The 18,634-nt window shown below is 31.5% G+C and overlaps 1 protein-coding gene across 1 annotated transcript in view; it reads left to right on the forward strand.

The window, feature by feature from the left end:
* LOC145241627 (uncharacterized) overlaps positions 1-18,634 on the forward strand; it is a 377,797-nt gene that overhangs the window by 21,271 nt on the left and 337,892 nt on the right. The window contains exons 4-6 of the mRNA XM_080104710.1: positions 6,050-6,161; positions 12,646-12,818; positions 17,058-17,345. Of these exons, the coding sequence (XP_079960836.1) occupies positions 6,050-6,161; positions 12,646-12,818; positions 17,058-17,345 (573 nt within the window). The remainder of the gene's footprint in view (positions 1-6,049; positions 6,162-12,645; positions 12,819-17,057; positions 17,346-18,634) is intronic.

The raw sequence follows: 18,634 nt of genomic DNA on the forward strand, positions 1-18,634 counted from the left end.
CACTTTTAAAACCACTGGAAGATATGCACTCTTCATCTTTGTTATGACATGCATCTAGGAGAAGGAAAACTGATATAAAATATGAGGTTTACTGTCTGCACTAATTTAGCAGTGGCTCCAAAAGTGTGGGTGGTCCTACACAAAGCTTTCACCACTATAAACAAATTATCTGTGTGAATTTCGGACAACTTAGTTGCGTGAACCTCATGCATGTGCATTTGACATGAGAGTCCACTAAAAAATAATTATATATATATATATATATATATATATATATATATATATATATATATATATATATATATTGTGTACAGAATGTTGTTAGTTGAGAGATCATTGGTACCGTCGGTTTCAAGCCCGATAATAAGGCCCGTTTAAGGTATCCTTATCAAGCTCTCTTCAGCCAATATTGAGACGAATATTGGCTGAAGAGAGCTTGATAAGGATACCTTAAATGGGCCTTATTATCGGGATTGAAACCGACGGTACCAATGATCTCTCAACTAACAACATTCTGTACACAAAATATATATATATATATATATATATATATATAATTATTTAATATAATAATTATTAAATAGTTATTAAATTCTTGACAGCACCTGTTCTGTAGCGCAAAATCATATATATATATATATGATACTCTAATTTAACTTCCAAATCTGACCCCCAAGATCGCCATGGGCATGAAATATGATGTGCCTATATAAAAGATGGCTTTCCATGTGGGAGGGACATCTCCAGGGAAGATCCTAACTTACCCTATATGTGCTTCTGGGTTGCACTTGCTCAACCTACTGCATTTATATTTGCTCTCTATCGCCCCCACAACAGCGGAGTTACTATCTTTAAAAGCATATCTAAGAAAATTGACCATGCCCTATCTGCTTATCCTTCAGCTAATATTCATGTCCGTGGAGACTTCAATGTTCACAATGTGGAATGGTTAACTCACTCAAACAAGATCGATGATGAGGGGAGGTTCTATCATGATTTCTCCATTGCTTATGACCTCACTCAGATTGTTCACGAACCCACCCGCGTTCTCGATACTGACGGCCAGTATGCAAGTCTCCTAGACTTCTTTCTCACAACTTGCCCTGAACTGTGTTCAGCTTCTGTTCTGTCTCCACTTGGATCTTCCGACCACTCTTTTGTATCAGTTAAGATAAAAATGAAATGTAATAAGTCCGCAGATGTACCTCTCCATTATATAGTATATCGATACTCTATGGCTGACTGGGATAGCTTCCGCACATTTATATCAGATCTACCTCTGCGTTCCATGTTTAAAAAGGATGTGTCCTCTATAGTATCAGACCTGACAGAATGGTTAATTGTAGGTATAGACCATTTCATACCCTCGAAAAAATTCCAGCAAAAATCTAACAGCCAGTCATGGTTCTCTCCGGAATGTGTTGCTTCCATTGCGCATAGAAATCACTTTTTCCATTGCTTCCAACGTAATAGATGTAGAGACTAAAGCCGCTTCCAGAACTGCCAGCAACCACTGTAAAAAAGAAATAAAGAATGCAAGAGAGTTGTATGCTCAGTCCGTCAAGTCCAAAGTAGCTGAGCAGCAGTTTGGTTCCCACCAGTTTTGGCAAATAGCAAACAGAATCCTGAACAGAAGTGTGTTCTCTATCCCAACTATCATAAATGGACCTGAGGTAATCTCGTCAGCATCAGACATAGCCAAACTCTTTGCCAAGAACTTTACAGCTAATTCTAACCTTTGCGACCAAGGCTGCCAACCTCCAATATTTCCTCCTGTATCAGAAAACACGCTATGTGATATACAAATATCTGTACATGATGTTGTCAAGCTAATCAAAAACCTTGATTCCAGTAAAGCAACCGGCCCTGACGGTATTCCAAGTTTAGTACTCAAAAGACTTCAACCAGAACTTGCGTCCATCCTTACAAAACTGTTTAAACGTTGTTTTAAGGAGAATTACTTCCCGTCACCCTGGAAAATCTCATCAGTATGCCCTGTATTTAAGAATTCAGGTGATCGCGCACATCACAGTACAGGCCAATAAGTCTGCTGTGCGTCATGAGTAAGTTGCTGGAATCTGTGTTAAATAGAGAAGTAATCAACTATCTTAGGAAAAATAACCTTCTTAGTGACACACAATATAGTTCCCGTTCTGCTAGATCTACAGCAGATGTGCTTACAGTTATATCTCATAGGATTAGCGAATCTCTCGATGGAGGCTACCTTTCTAGGGCAATTGATCTTGACATATCAAAGGCCTTTGATAGAATATGGCAAAAGGTTTACTTGACAAGATCTCCAGCTACGGTATAGCTGGAAATGTTTTCTCAATTATTAAATCATTTCTCTCTGATAGGTTCATAAGAGTAGTGGTTGATGGGCAGAAATCAGAAGCTCTTAGTATTAATGCTGGAGCCCCTCAGGAGTCCATCCTGAGCCCAACTCTCTTCCTGATCTATATTAATGATCTTCCAAATCAAATCCTTACATCATTCATAGACATCTATGCTGATGACACTACTATCTATGGTAGCACATTTAAGACCGTAAACGACCAAGTTCTCTCTGATTCTCTCTCCTCTGATCTTGAGCAAGTGGTACAATGGGGAAAGAGGTGGCTTGTTACTTTTAATGCATCTAAAACCAAGCTTTTATCTGTAAATCATCAACGCTTTGATCCCCATCTGGCATCAATTGAAATGAATGGCTCTAGTCTTGGGGAGGCCTCATGTTTTGACAAGCTTCTAGGCTTGACCTTTACTCCTGATCTTACATGGAACACATACATCAAATCCGTTGCCAAGGCCGCTGGAAAAATGGTGGGATCCTTCTATCAATCCAGTAGATATCTCACTGCTGATGAAATTCTCTATCTATATAAGAGTCAGGTATGTCCAAGGATGGAGTACTGTTGGCACATCTTGGCAGGAGCTGCTAGAAAGGACTTATCCTGCCTTGATAGAGTTCAAAATAGACTTTGTAGCCTTGTGGGGGATGTCCTTTTCTCTTCCCTGCAACCTCTTTCTCACAGAAGAGATGTTGCGAATTTTTCTCTGCTTTATCGTTATTTTCATGGCAAGTGCTTGGCTGAGCTCCAATCTCCGGTTCCCCCCTCGCTAAACTTTCACAAGAAACACCCGTCTAGCAGAAAACACTATCACTAATTCCCCCCTCTTTATCTGTGCCTAAACCTAAACGTAGATTCCATGAGTAAAGCTTCTTTCTTAGAACTGCACGCCTATGGAATCGTCTTCTGTTTTTCTGCTTTCCAGCTGACTACAATATGGTTGTCTTCAAGTCTAACGTAAACAAGTTTCTGATGAGCCGTTCCATATAAGTTAACAAATTTACCGAATCTCCATTACTAACGGTTACTATATTGTCCAATTTCTACTGTACACTCTTTAACCCTTATCCTCGAGTGGCCTCTTGATCTTGATAAATAATGATGCCTTTGTAAAAAAAACAATATATATATATATATATATATATATATATATATATATATATATATATATATATATATGAATGGTGCGTGTCATCTTAAAGTTATAAAAAAGTAAGATGGTCACCATCTTGAAATTTGGAATATAGACTTTTGTGATTTATTTGTTATGTTAAGCTTTATAAATTAAACGATTGGTATAAATGAAAGGTGAAATATTGAAAAAAAAACACATTTTCATGTATGTATATATATATATATATATATATATATATACATATATATATATATATATATATATATATATATATATATATATATATATATATATAAGATAAGCCTGAAAAGTCCTAGAGTGGATGAAATGCGGAATAGTCAGTGTAGCTTAATCGCCATATATATTTTATAACTTACTAACTAGCTCTACCTACGTATTGAGCACTTTTGAAGTAAATACTTAAAGTTTACGCATAAATTCATACTTTCGTATATTAATTTTATGTGAGTAAATTAAGTAGTTATATATATATATATATATATATATATATATATATATATATATATATATTAAATTATAGTGATTCAATGAATTTCCAAAAACTTTTTTGAAGTGAAATGTTTGAGTTTCATATCAAAGATTTTTATTATTCTAAGCAAGACAAAGAATACTGTCGAAATTTTATCTCCTTAACCTATAGGGTTTCGATGTCTACCATCTCTTCAGAGGAGAAAATATTAGCAAATATTTATAAAGGTATGTACCCTATTTGCTAAAGTCAGTGAGACATGGAAAATCAAATTAAAAAATAATTGATTAATCAGAAGTCATATAGCAAGGGAATTTGAAGAAAAGGATATAAAAAATTTAGATCCAAATTGCGTGGTAAAATATACATACATACATACATACATATATATATATATATATATATATATATATATATATGTATATGTATATATATATGTAAGAATATACTATAGGTATATAGATGCTGAATAGAAAGTGCTAAATAGAAATATACAAAAGAAAAGAAAGTATATGAGGTTATGTTTGTGAATTTTTGAGATGAGGATTAGTTATTCAGATTATTTGGATTCATCAGTCTACTGTTCATAGTGCATTTGCAGAAGTACAAGAATAGTATCTTACTAAAAATCTGCGTCCGATGCTGTGGCTATGGCTGCCACCAATGAATTGCCATGCCACTTGATTCATAGCTGTATTCATAGTATCCAGAAGAGCCCATTTATTCACAAAATAGGGTAGATACACATCACACCAAAACAAAATATACATGGGAAGTGTATTAAAAACTGTAATCGTTATTACGTTTCTGAATTTTTGAGATGAGTGTTGGTTATTCAAATTATTTGGAATCTTCAGGTTACTGTTCTCATCTTGAGTGTCATTGTCACATCCAACCATCTTTAGGTGTATCTTGTCAGACCCGAGAATGTCCTTGGCGCAGTGGTAAGAGTACTTGGAAAAATCAATTGTAAAAATTATATTCTTCTGAAGGTTCAAGGTTCAATTCTCAGTGTGGGTGACCAAAAAATACAATTGCAAATTACTTAGGACGTCCATCCAGTCATGGCTGACGAAACAAGAGCATGCTACCCTCGTGAACTAAATAAAGGGTTCTGTTCAAAATTCCGTCCAAATTCCTGAGTTTGACGGAAACATTTCTGAATTTAACACAAGACACTGGAAGAAGGTCGGAGGTTACATTGGCGAAAACGTTGTGAAAATGCCTCTCAAGATGAGAGTAGCAGTCCGATGAATTCCAATAATACGAAGTATATGAGGGTCGTTCACAAAATAAAAGCCTCCTATTTTTAACTCAAAAACTAAAATGTTGAAGAGCTATGAAGACGAGGAATATATTAAATACACACACAATTTTTTTACTTATTATTTTTATTTTATATTTATTGAAATTTAATATTTTGCATAAGTAATTAAAAAATATGTAAAAGATTAAATGCTTGTAAAATAACAACAGATAATGTTTTGGTATTTTCACATGTGTTAATATTTTTCATATATTTTCTCTTGAATGAATCAACGAGCATCCAGTTGTTGAGCATTTTAGACCTGCATATGCAGCTGGACTCGTCTTAAACTGCTGTGTTTTCAGTAATGTCCAGCAATTTTATGGCACTTGATTAGGATTTGGCTATCGCGTCTTTTGCTAGAGAGAGTTGGTAGGCATCGAAGGGTAATGTTGATGCTTGTTGTACCGGACTTTACAACCAGTATTAAGTCAAGGGTTTGGTAATGTTGTTCGTTCTTGGCTGAGTTTGTTGGTATGTTCAAAATCGTAGTTGGTCACGTTGGGGTCACCACTTGTTGCACCTGGGAAATTTTTGCCAATGTTTGATCAGCTTTAGTGTAACGTTTGAGCAGCGTCGTTACTCCAGTCATCAACGTGATCGATTTTAAGACTAAGAAAGTCAACACTGGCAAAAAAATACGGCAAGCAAGAGAGAAAAAACGCAGATGAACAATTTTCAAACCGTGCTTGTAGTTACTACAATCTGATTACAAGATTTCTTTAAACCTAAAACCATTTTAAATTTTATGTTTATTTTATTTTTTACAGAAACTGAAGCTCCCAAGTTTGAAAAACATTTTGATAATTTAGATCTGGAAATAGGTGCCTCTGCCATTTTTACTTGTGAAGTGTCTGGCATGCCCATGCCAGAAATAACCTGGTAAGTTATTTGTTGACTTCCAATTACATATTATTAGGTTATTCGGTAGTGACTGAAGTGCAAAGTGATTTTGACGAATGCTAAAAAGCAATTGGCTCTAATTCCTACCTTCTTTCTCAGCTTTGTTTGCATTCAATCAAATTAGTTGTCACATGAACATGTCAACTTAAAGTATTTTCAACCAATAAAAATCGTTTGAGTTAACATGTATCTGTGAAAACTAACTTACCTTTTATAAAGAGAATCCAAACAAAGCGTATAAAGAAATAAGATAGCAATTAAAGACATTTTCTTTTATCGTTCATCGGAATCACTTTGCGTTTCAGTCACTACATGCCTTTTCAGAAAAGATATTTTCACCCCTAAACTTTATAAAAATTTAAAAATCTATATAAGCCTTTTAAAAATATATATATATTCCGAGGTGAATTTCAACAAGAGTCGTTGATAGTGCTCAATCAAAGAGAGCAAATTTTTTATCTCCTCAAAATTTGAAAATAGTTTGGAACCTTGTTAATTTTTGTATTTTAGTTCTTCTTGCCTGATGAAATCAAATATGATTAGAAACGATATATAATATTGCATATATATATATATATATAATATTGCATATATATATATATATATATAATATTGCATATATATATATAATATTGCATATATATATATAATATTGCATATATATATATATAATATTGCATATATATATATAATATTGCATATATATATATAATATTGCATATATATATAATATTGCATATATATATAATATTGCATATATATATATAATATTGCATATATATATATAATATTGCATATATATATATATAATATTGCATATAGATATATATAATATTGCATATATATATATATATATAATATTGCATATATATATAATATTGCATATATATATATAATATTGCATATATATATAATATTGCATATATATATATATAATATTGCATATATATATATAATATTGCATATATATATAATATTGCATATATATATATATAATATTGCATATATATATATATAATATTGCATATATATATATATGTATAATATTGCATATATATATATATATATATATATATATATAATATTGCATATATATATAATATTGCATATATATATATAATATTGCATATATATATATATAATATTGCATATATATATATATATAATATTGCATATATATATATATATATAATATTGCATATATATATATAATATTGCATATATATATATATAATATTGCATATATATATATAATATTGCATATATATATAATATTGCATATATATATATATATAATATTGCATATATATATATATAATATTGCATATATATATATATATAATATTGCATATATATATATAATATTGCATATATATATATATATATAATATTGCATATATATATATATATATAATATTGCATATATATATAATATTGCATATATATATATAATATTGCATATATATATATAATATTGCATATATATATATATAATATTGCATATATATATATATATATAATATTGCATATATATATATAATATTGCATATATATATATAATATTGCATATATATATATATAATATTGCATATATATATAATATTGCATATATATATATATATAATATTGCATATATATATATATATAATATTGCATATATATATAATATTGCATATATATATATATAATATTGCATATATATATAATATTGCATATATATATATATAATATTGCATATATATATATATATATATATATATAATATTGCATATATATATATAATATTGCATATATATCTATATATATATATAATATTGCATATATATATAATATTGCATATATATATATAATATTGCATATATATATATATATAATATTGCATATATATATATATAATATTGCATATATATATAATATTGCATATATATATATAATATTGCATATATATATATATATAATATTGCATATATATATATAATATTGCATATATATATATAATATTGCATATATATATAATATTGCATATATATATATATAATATTGCATATATATATATAATATTGCATATATATATATATAATATTGCATATATATATATAATATTGCATATATATATATATAATATTGCATATATATATATATAATATTTCATATATATATATATATAATATTGCATATATATATATATATATATATATATAATATTGCATATATATATATATATAATGTTGCATATATATATAATATTGCATATATATATATAATATTGCATATATATATATAATATTGCATATATATATATATAATATTGCATATATATATAATATTGCATATATATATATATATATATATATATAATATTACATATATATAATATTGCATATATATATGTATAATATTGCATATATATATATAATATTGCATATATATATGTATAATATTGCATATATATATGTATAATATTGCATATATATATATATAATATTGCATATATATATAATATTGCATATATATATATAATATTGCATATATATATAATATGCATATATATACAGTGATGATCATATTTATTGGCACGGTAAAATAAAAGTTAAATTTTGTCTAATAAATTCTAAAAAATGGATTAAATTAAAGAAAATAACAAAGTATATTATGTATTTTTAACTAGCCTTTCCGATGCAGCAATCGGATTTTAGAAAAAATAAATAACAAAGGAACAACAAACATAATTGCAAAAAACCCTTGTTCAAAATTATTGGCACGGCTTTGTTTTTCTTTTAGTATCAGTATAATATCAATCAATTTCCGGTTTACGTGCTTTCTGAACTTTTTTATAGCCATATTATGCTTTTTTAACGCTAATTCAGTGAATAATTTTTTGCAGATAATTTTTAGATAGCGATTTATTCAAACTATTATAAGTGACTAAATTATAATTTTCAATGGCCATGGTTAAAACTAAGGAACACAGCGAAGACGTCAGGAAGCTTGTTGTAGCATGCCATACCAATGGGGAGGGCTATGATAAGATTTCAAAGAAGCTAAACCTTCCCAAATCCACTGTTAGAGCCATAATAAACAAGTTCAAATCGCAAGGCCACGTTATGAGTTTAGAGGGTAGAGGGAGAAAAAGGATTCTTTCCCCAAGAGATGAACGGAAAATTGTTCGACAAGTAAAACAAAACCCAAGGATCTCTGTTGGGGAGATTGTTGATGAACAGAGCACCTCTGGAGTGAATGTATCTCGACATACAGTTGGTAGAGTTTTGAAGAGAGCTGGTTTAAAAGCATGTCGTCCGAGAAAGACTCCCTTATTGAAGCCTATGCACCTGAAAGCAAGGCTAGCCTTTGCAAAACGTCATATTGATAAAGATGTTGCATTCTGGAAACGTGTTCTATGGACTGACGAAACGAAAATAGAGTTATTTGGCCATAATAAAGTGTCTTATATTTACAGAAAATCTGGCGAAGCTTTCCTGCCTAAGAACACCATACCCACAGTGAAGCACGGTGGAGGCAGTTTGATGTTTTGGGGATCCTTTGCTGCCTCTGGACCAGGGCGACTTGTTAAGGTCACAGGTAGCATAAAAAAGGAAGATTATGTTAAAATATTGGATGAAAACCTGAAAGACTCTGCTAAAGAGCTCTCACTTGGTCGTCGTTGGTGGTTCATGCAAGATAATGACCCAAAGCATTCGGCTAAACTGACTAAGAAATGGCTTGAGGACAATCATATTAATGTTTTGGAGTGGCCATCACAAAGCCCAGACCTTAATCCAATTGCAAATTTATGGAGAACATTAAAATTGAGGGTAATGCAAAGGAAGCCTAAGAATCTTATTCAATTGGAGGATTATTGTCAGGAAGAGTGGGCTAAAATTACTACTGAAGAGTGCAACAACTTGGTTGTAAACTATGAAAAGCGACTGAGGAAGGTAATCAAGGCCAAAGGCTATACAATTGATTATTAAATAAATCGTGCCAATAATTTTGAACAAGAGTTTTTTGCAATTATGTTTGTTGTTCCTTTGTTATTTATTTTTTCTAAAATCTGATTGCTGCATCGGAAAGGCCAGTTAAAAATACATAATATACTTTGTTATTTTCTTTAATTTAATCCCTTTTTTAGAATTTATTAGACAAAATTTAACTTTTATTTTACCGTGCCAATAAATATGATCATCACTGTATATATATATATATATATATATATATATATATATATATATATATATATATATATATATATATATATATATATATATATATATATATATATAATATTGCATACATATATAATATTACATGTCTACATGTATAATATCACATAATGATATTATATGGTGGTACAATATTATATGGTGGTATAATATATTTTTCATAGATCTTCAGTATTTACTCCAACAGTGCTCAGTACAAGACTAGTTCGTTTTAGTAATGTTTGAAAATATATTTGTGAAAATATATATTATGGCAATTAAGCTACACAGAGGCGTCTGTATATCCTCTTCTCAGGAAATCATTAGGCAAACACTTAGCCTGACAATGAACATAAATATATTTTTCATACTTTACTATATAACAAGATGGAGCAATGGCATATACGGTGAAAGACACCATGGAGCTTCTCAAGCAATTCTTTGGCGACAACATTATTTCTCGCTATGGCAACGTCAAATGGCCACCACGTTTCCCAGACTTGACTAGCCCCGACTTTTTCTTGTTGGGATATCTTAAAGAAAGAGTCTATGTTAACAAACCTCAAAACCCTGTAAGAATTGAAGGAAAACATCAGGAAAGAAATAAAGGAGTTAAATCGCAATCCAGAGATTCTGCAATCTGTCATGAATAAAGAAAAGAGCACAAATATGCAAAGCTGAAAATGGGCAACGTTTAAAAGACATTATTTTTTATAAATAAAGATTGTTTGAATTTTGCATTTTCTTTTTAAAGTTTCCCAATTTTTTAGTCAGATTGTGTTAAAATTACAGAAAGATATAAAAAATAAAGAATACATTTAAGTTTAAAACTCTTCAGTGACTTTTTGGACGCCCTGCATAAATAGCAAGGGTGTTCAGTGTTGCCCAGTCATAAAATATGATAATTTATGCAGTTTTGGTATTTATTACTATAGAGTGAATTATTTCATATTATATTGTATCCAATATATAGTCATGTTTACAAAAGTTTAAAAAAAAATGATTTGAGTGTCATCAGCTAAAATCGAAACCGAAATCAAAACACAACAAAACATATTTTCATGATTGAAACTATGTTTACAAATTAAGCAAAAACGGAAGTTTATTTGTACTCGATATGGTTGGACTATTTAAAAGGAGTGTTAATTTTATTAAATACAAGCTGGTTTCCATGAGAACAATGTTTTTGATAGACAAGATGCAAGCAAAGGCCGTTGGACGGTCCACAGAGTTTTATATATAGATGACTAATTTATAAGTTCTTGATCACTATTTAAAAAGTGAGTTTAAACTTTTAATACTTGATAAGTAGTGTTTGTTTTACAGCATATCAACTCTATACGCCATCTTGTGCCATATATGCAGATTTGCTAAGAATTTTTAAACCGGAAATGACTTTCTATTCGGCAGTTTAAATGTTTCCACATTTCCTTCAAATTTTAAAACACAAAGTAACTCATCCTTTTTTTTTTTTCTTCAACTATTAACATCATTTATTTATTTTTTATCCAATGTTTTTTTTTTTTTAATAGGATTTTAAAAATGAAATTTAAGTCTTCTGATATCGTTTGGACATTAAATTATTAATTGAACCAGGCTGTTATAAAATCACTAGCAGGGATGCCTAGCATTGCCTGGTCATAATATGCTTAAATATGATATTTTAATTCACACAGATCTCGTATTTATTATTATGCGTTCTAATATTTCATATTATATTGTACCCAAAATATAGTCATGATTTCAAAAGTAAAACAATATTACTGGAGTGCCATCAGCTAGAATCGAAACCAGAACCAAAACATATGTCTACAAGTTAAACTAAGACTAAAGATTATTTGTACTCAATATGATCGAACTTTAGAAAGGAGTGTGGATTTTATTAAATACAAGCTGGTTTCCATGACAACAATGTTTTTGATAGACAAGATGCAAGCAAGGACAGTCGGACGGTCCACGGAGTTTTATAATTATATAAATTAAATAGAATCTCATATACATAGATCAAAATTCTACTAAATATTTAATCAAATAGATCCCAAAAGTGTTTTTGTAAATTCATTCTTTTACTATATAGCAATATTCATGCGATTTATTCTTAAAATATTAATTCTATCTTTAATTTTATTAAGTCATTTTTGTTTTCTGAAAATATATTACTCTATTTGAAATGAAATCTAATTTTGTGCTGGAATTATTTTTTTTTTTTAATCTTTCTTACCAATAAATAAATGGGTTCTTAAATGTTTGTATTTTTTTTAAAGGTACAAAAACTGTCGGCAAATTCATGATGGTCGCCGTCACAAAATCGAAACAAAAGGCAACAAACAAATCCTCACAATTCCGGAAGTAGAATTTCAAGATGAAGGTGACATTCATTGTCAAGCCAAAAACAAAAAGGGCATTGTTTATGCCAGAGCCAAATTACAAGTTTTCGGTAAGCAACCGCGATTTTATTATTATTTGTTGGCAGGACTCGGATACGAGTATACATTTTGTGTGATGTTTATCAAAGAAGCAAGCGGCCACGTGTTTGTGCCTTGTGTGGTTGTAAAAACGATAAATAAATAATCAACGCTCACATCGGAAACGTCCTTCTGTCCTGTGGGCAGAGGAGAAAGAAAATTCAAAAAGATCCAAGGTGGCGTCTGTAATGTTTTAAAGCCCTCAATTTCACACAGTTCTCGCATGGTTACATGACAGACCTGCTAATGAGGCATGCTAGGACATGATAAAAGCAGGTTGCTAGGAGGAGTGGGGGGGGGGCGTTCAGACCTGCGTATCTTGAACAGTGCTCTGCATCTCATCAGACATTTTGATACAACCCGTGTAGTGAAATTTGCTGTGCGTCTCGTTAGACCTTTTCTTTTCTTGTTTGCTACATTTTGCTCATTAGAATGGAGCCAGCCCTAGCTAAGAAGTGTTTTATGTGATCCATGAGGCGGAACTTCGTGTCACACACACTTCAGATGCCACCACTCGCTGCGGTTCAGGAAGTCATTTTACAGCAGGTTGCCGGGACACAATTATGTGGAGTACCATCTTGTTGCCTACCCGCCAGGCGAGTTTATTTGAGGGTGCATCTCCCCCAGTGAATTAAATGTCACCAGATACCAACCTGTAAATTTCTACAATTCGGCATAGAACATACAGTGCCTAACCTTCCCAAATGGTCACCCATCTGGTACTGGCCAGGCTCATTGTTGCTTAACTTTGGTGATCTGGCAAAAAACCGGTGTGTCAATTTGGCCATGCTTATTTAATGATAAGCATGGTCAAATTGACACACCGGTTTTAATTAATTTTGATTATATCTAATCAAAGTTAATTATTTGAAGAGAACAGTTTTCTAACACTTTTATGCCTCTTTATAAAGATTAAATTCAATATGTAATGATACTAAACCTTATATTTAGAACTGTTAAAAATTTATTATGAATTTTGAAACACATCTGCTAGGCGTAAGTGTTGGCGTGTTGGTTATATCTAGTTTAGTTTTATGCACAGGCCGAAAAACCAGCCAGCTAGCAAGACAGCAAAATTCACCCCTACTGGCTTCTTCCAAAGGAGGAAGTCTCAAGGAAATATTAAATTCCCAAGTGTTCCACGGTCACTAATCAGAGAGATGATGTTTTTGCAATTCTTGCAGTGAGGTGTTGACGTTCATCTACATAAATCGCCTGGTATTCTCAATTGATCACCAATCTGATACTAACCAAGCTCAACGTTGCTTAACTTCGGTGATCTAAATCAGTGTCTCATGTGATTATGTCATAAAAAGCGGCAAAAAGATGGTTGACGCCTTTCATTATAATTCAGGTATTACCAATTTTTGTGAAGTTTTAACAATAGGTATTAGACATCAATTAATAAATAATCCTAAAATTTAAGTTTCTTTTGTGTATTTTAAAGAGTTTTTTTAGGGGGGGGTATAGTATTGGCACAACCCTCTCATTTGAAAATTCAAATATATCAGATTTGCATTGATTTTTACTAATAGTCATTTGACATAACATAATTTAATCAAAATAAAACCATTTAAAAAATCATTTCAAAGCAAAGACTTTTTTTTATGTAGGGTTTTAAAATTAAACTTGAATTATGTTTCTGAATTTTTACGTTGAGGGTTGGCTATCCGTATTATTTGGATTATTTGGACTACTGTTCTCATCTTGAGTGTCATTTTCACAACGTTTCAGTTGATGCAACCTCCGAGGTGTATCTTGTTGAACTTTAGAATCTTTCTGTCGTACTCATGAATTTGGACGGAATTTAACCTTCTACTTTTACAATGAATTTGGACGGAATTCAACCTTCTACTTTTACAATTGATTTTTTCATGTACTAATTTTTATTACTAATATATATATATATATATATATATATATATATATATATATATATATATATATATATTGTTATTGTTTACTTATTTTTTTTTAATTTTTTTTTTTTTATTACATTTTCACCCCAAATAAGGCAAATTGCCACTTTGGTGTAGAGGGCTACTATCAGGGGCAACAACTACTGGGGTACTATGTAGGGATGTGGGCAGCAAGGTGTCGGTTCACGTTACACTTGAACTTCTGCACGTCAGTACTGTTGGGGAAGCAGGGACCTGGAATGGAATTCCAGAGTCTTGCGGTTCTGGGGAAGAAACTATTGGAGTAAAAAGATCTTTTACATCTAGGGACCTCTACAGTGTGGGGATGGGATCTAGTAGCCTGTCGAGGGTGCTCGCGTCGTGGGGGCACAAGTGATTGCAGTTCGTCAGAGCATTCACCACTAAAATACTTGTAGAAAAGGCAGAGGGATGCAACATTTCGTCGATGGGACAGAAGCTGAAGCTTAGATGCCAGTTCAGGGCCTATCAGGTTTGCGACTCTCTTTTGAACCTTGTTAAGGAGCGAGAGACTAGTAGCAGATGCACCAGCCCAGATGTGGCAGCAATACTCCATACATGGGCGAATGGTGGCCTTATAGAGGTACAGGATACTTTCGGGTGTTAGTAGTTTTCTAGCACGGTAGAGAGAGTCTACCTTTCTTGCAGCGGCCCTGGCAATGCCTTCAATGTAATTGTTCCAACTCATGTTTCCTGTGAACGTTAGGCCAAGGAGTTTGAAAGATGGACTCTCAGATAAAGAGTCGTTGGCCATTGCTATGGGTGGTAGAGAGGGTTTCTTGTAATTATTGAATGAAACTAGTTTAGTCTTGGCAGCATTGAACGCGACCAACCACTTTTGTCCCCATTCCACTACAGATTGGAGGTCTTCCTCTAGTGTTTCTGCCATTTCTTTAGAAATGTGTTCATTCGTCTTCCTGTCGTGTCTGCCATAGAGTGTAGTGTCATCAGCATATATACCCATCTCAGAGGCAATGTTGTCGGGGAGGTCATTTATGAATATCAGGAACAATAGAGGTCCAAGGATAGAACCCTGGGGCACTCCCGCATTTATATCATATTGTTTAGATGTGCGACCGTCGAGGACTACCTGGATTTTTCTCTTATCTAAGAAGGATTTAATTATTACTGTATTACGGATATTTTTAAGGAAAACAAAACCGCGAATATTTCAATAAAAATTTTATAAGCAGGTTTCAAGACTACCTTCTTCACTCCCTATCCATTACTCAAGGAAAGCAAGGAGCGTTCTAAAAACATACGTTTCCCGTGATTCACACACTATATATATATATATATATATATATATATATATATATATATATATATATATATATATATATATATATATATATATATATATTTAGAGGATTAGAACAAGAGTCTAAAGAGCAGAGTATATTTTAATGTATTAGTAAATTCATTAATACAATTAAAATAAAAGAAAACAGTGCTCGTTGTAATGTAGATATATAATAAGATCGATAGGCATATATGTCCTAGAGCTATTTTAATATTGAGTAAGATGATTGATAATTTATAAATAAAATTAAAAATTAAGAATCGGTTTCATAATTTTTTTTGTTCTTCCTTTTTAATTTTTAATTTTAATTATAAATTATCAATCATCTTAGTCAATATATATATATATATATATATATATATATATATATATATATATATATATATATATATATATTGACTACAGTTCACTCATTAATGAGTGAACTGTAGTCAATGAGACAATATCGTAGTAATCGTTAGTGGTATACGGCATAATCAAGTTGACACTTTTTATTACTTATGTAAATATTAATTAGAAGGGATTTTTCTATACACCGGCAAGACTTAGCAAGTGTTCTGCTAAGCAGAAAGTGGAATTCAAAAAGAAACAGTTTCATTTAATAACTAGCCTGGTTACCCGGCGTTGTCCAGGTGTTTGGAGGTGTATATTGAAAAAAAAATGTGGTAGTAGGCAGGCAGGCCGGCCGGCTCCAACCTGTACCGCAAAGGAGGAAAAGAATGTGAAAAATAAAAAAAAGTGAAGTCTTTGCCGTTGCGTCCATAGCCAAACCGGAAGTGACGAAGGTTTATATTAAGGCTAGTTAATCGAAATGAGGGGATGACTTTCGAAAATATCGGTGAACAAAGCAGGTGGGATTTATATTATAGATAACTATTTCGGTTTAGAAAATGATTAATGTAAGTGAAATTTGCATCTGTCAAATTGAATGGGAAAAAAAAATTTTTTCAATTTTTTTTTTTTTTTTTTAGCCCAGGCCAAAGTTTCAGTTCCTGCTGCCTACCAACGTGGACTTAAATTCTTTGAGGGTGATACCATGAAAATCCGCCTTCCCATAAGCGGCAAACCAGCACCTGATGTAACGTGGGCTAAAGATGGAAAGATCATAATAAGAGACGCAAGAACAATGATACAAAAGACGGACGCATACACCACTTTGTTCATCGAAGATGTGTGTAAAAAGGATGGTGGTGTCTACAATGTGAATATAAATAACCTGTGTGGCAGCGAATCTGTCGACATCTTTGTGACAATTATTGGTACATAAAACTTCTTTGTTTTTGTTATTTGTTAAAAAAATCTCTACTATCATATAAAAGGAACTGTGTGTGTGTGTGTGTGTGTGTGTGTGTGTGTTTGTTTGTTTGTTTGTTTGTGTGTTCACTATAGACTCCACGACCACAGGGTCGATTCTCATGAAATTTCACGCAAATGTACTTTATGTATCTGGCAGTGTTCTTATATAAGTTTTGTACTGCAATGTTTTCGGTAAGTATCGATAATCGATAATCAAAAAAATCCGATGAAAGAAGGAACAGACGATTTTGACCAAAGTTGACACCTTATACAATCTAACATCACAAGTGGATTTTAAAAGTTTAAGCAACCAGAAAACACGGTATATAAAAAATAACAGTATGTTCTTTGATATGACAGAGGCGCGTTCGAACTGAATGTTTATTTTACAGTGCAATTGGACCGTGATACTTGACTTTTTCATTTTAAACTCAAATTCAAACTATTATCCCCACACAAGCAGAAAGACCAAGTATAAAATATCGAGAATATTTTTTGTTTCTGAATTCTGTGAAAAAAAAAAAACAGTTACTTCCCTTCACATGATAACATTAAAAGATTGTGTACGTTTTGATAACATTAAATGATACAAATGGCCATTTGACCCCCAAATAACGAATCATTTTTTTTTATTCTTAAATATTGCACATTGTAAGTAAATTAAAATACGAATGCACAAAAGAGACATAATTTTCAAATCAAATCTAATCACTGAAACCATCCTGTGCAGCATACAAAGATGATTTATTTTTTTATATATTTTTACGATGTGTTTACTGCGATGAACATATACTGTGTCTAGAGAACCATTTTGTGTATTGTATTTATATGTAATTAAAATAAAATCGCTGGAAAGACAAAGAAAATTGAATAAAACAGACATTTAAAATTATTCAAGCAAATCGGTGGAAATTATTAGACCATTTCTTCTTCATCAGTTCCTTTTTTATCAGTTCCTACTTCATCAGTTCCTTTTTCATATGGACGTGCAGGCAATGAAGGAGCTGCTAGAAAGGACTTGGCCTGCCTTGATAGAGTTCAAAATAGACTTCGTAGCCTCGTAGGAGATGTCCTTTTATCTTCCTTGCAACCTTTATCTCACAGAAGAGATGTTGCGAGTTTGTCTCTGATGTATCGTTATTTTCATGGAAAGTGTTCGAATGAGCTTCAATCTATGGTCCCCCCCTCGCCAAACTTTCACAAGAAACACTCGTCTAGCTGTAAACACTATCAATAATTCCCCCCACTCTTT

The sequence above is a fragment of the Euprymna scolopes genome, chromosome 20 (genome assembly GCF_053919585.1).
Source record: "Euprymna scolopes isolate OS-2025 chromosome 20, ASM5391958v1, whole genome shotgun sequence".
Lineage (NCBI taxonomy): Eukaryota > Metazoa > Mollusca > Cephalopoda > Sepiida > Sepiolidae > Euprymna > Euprymna scolopes.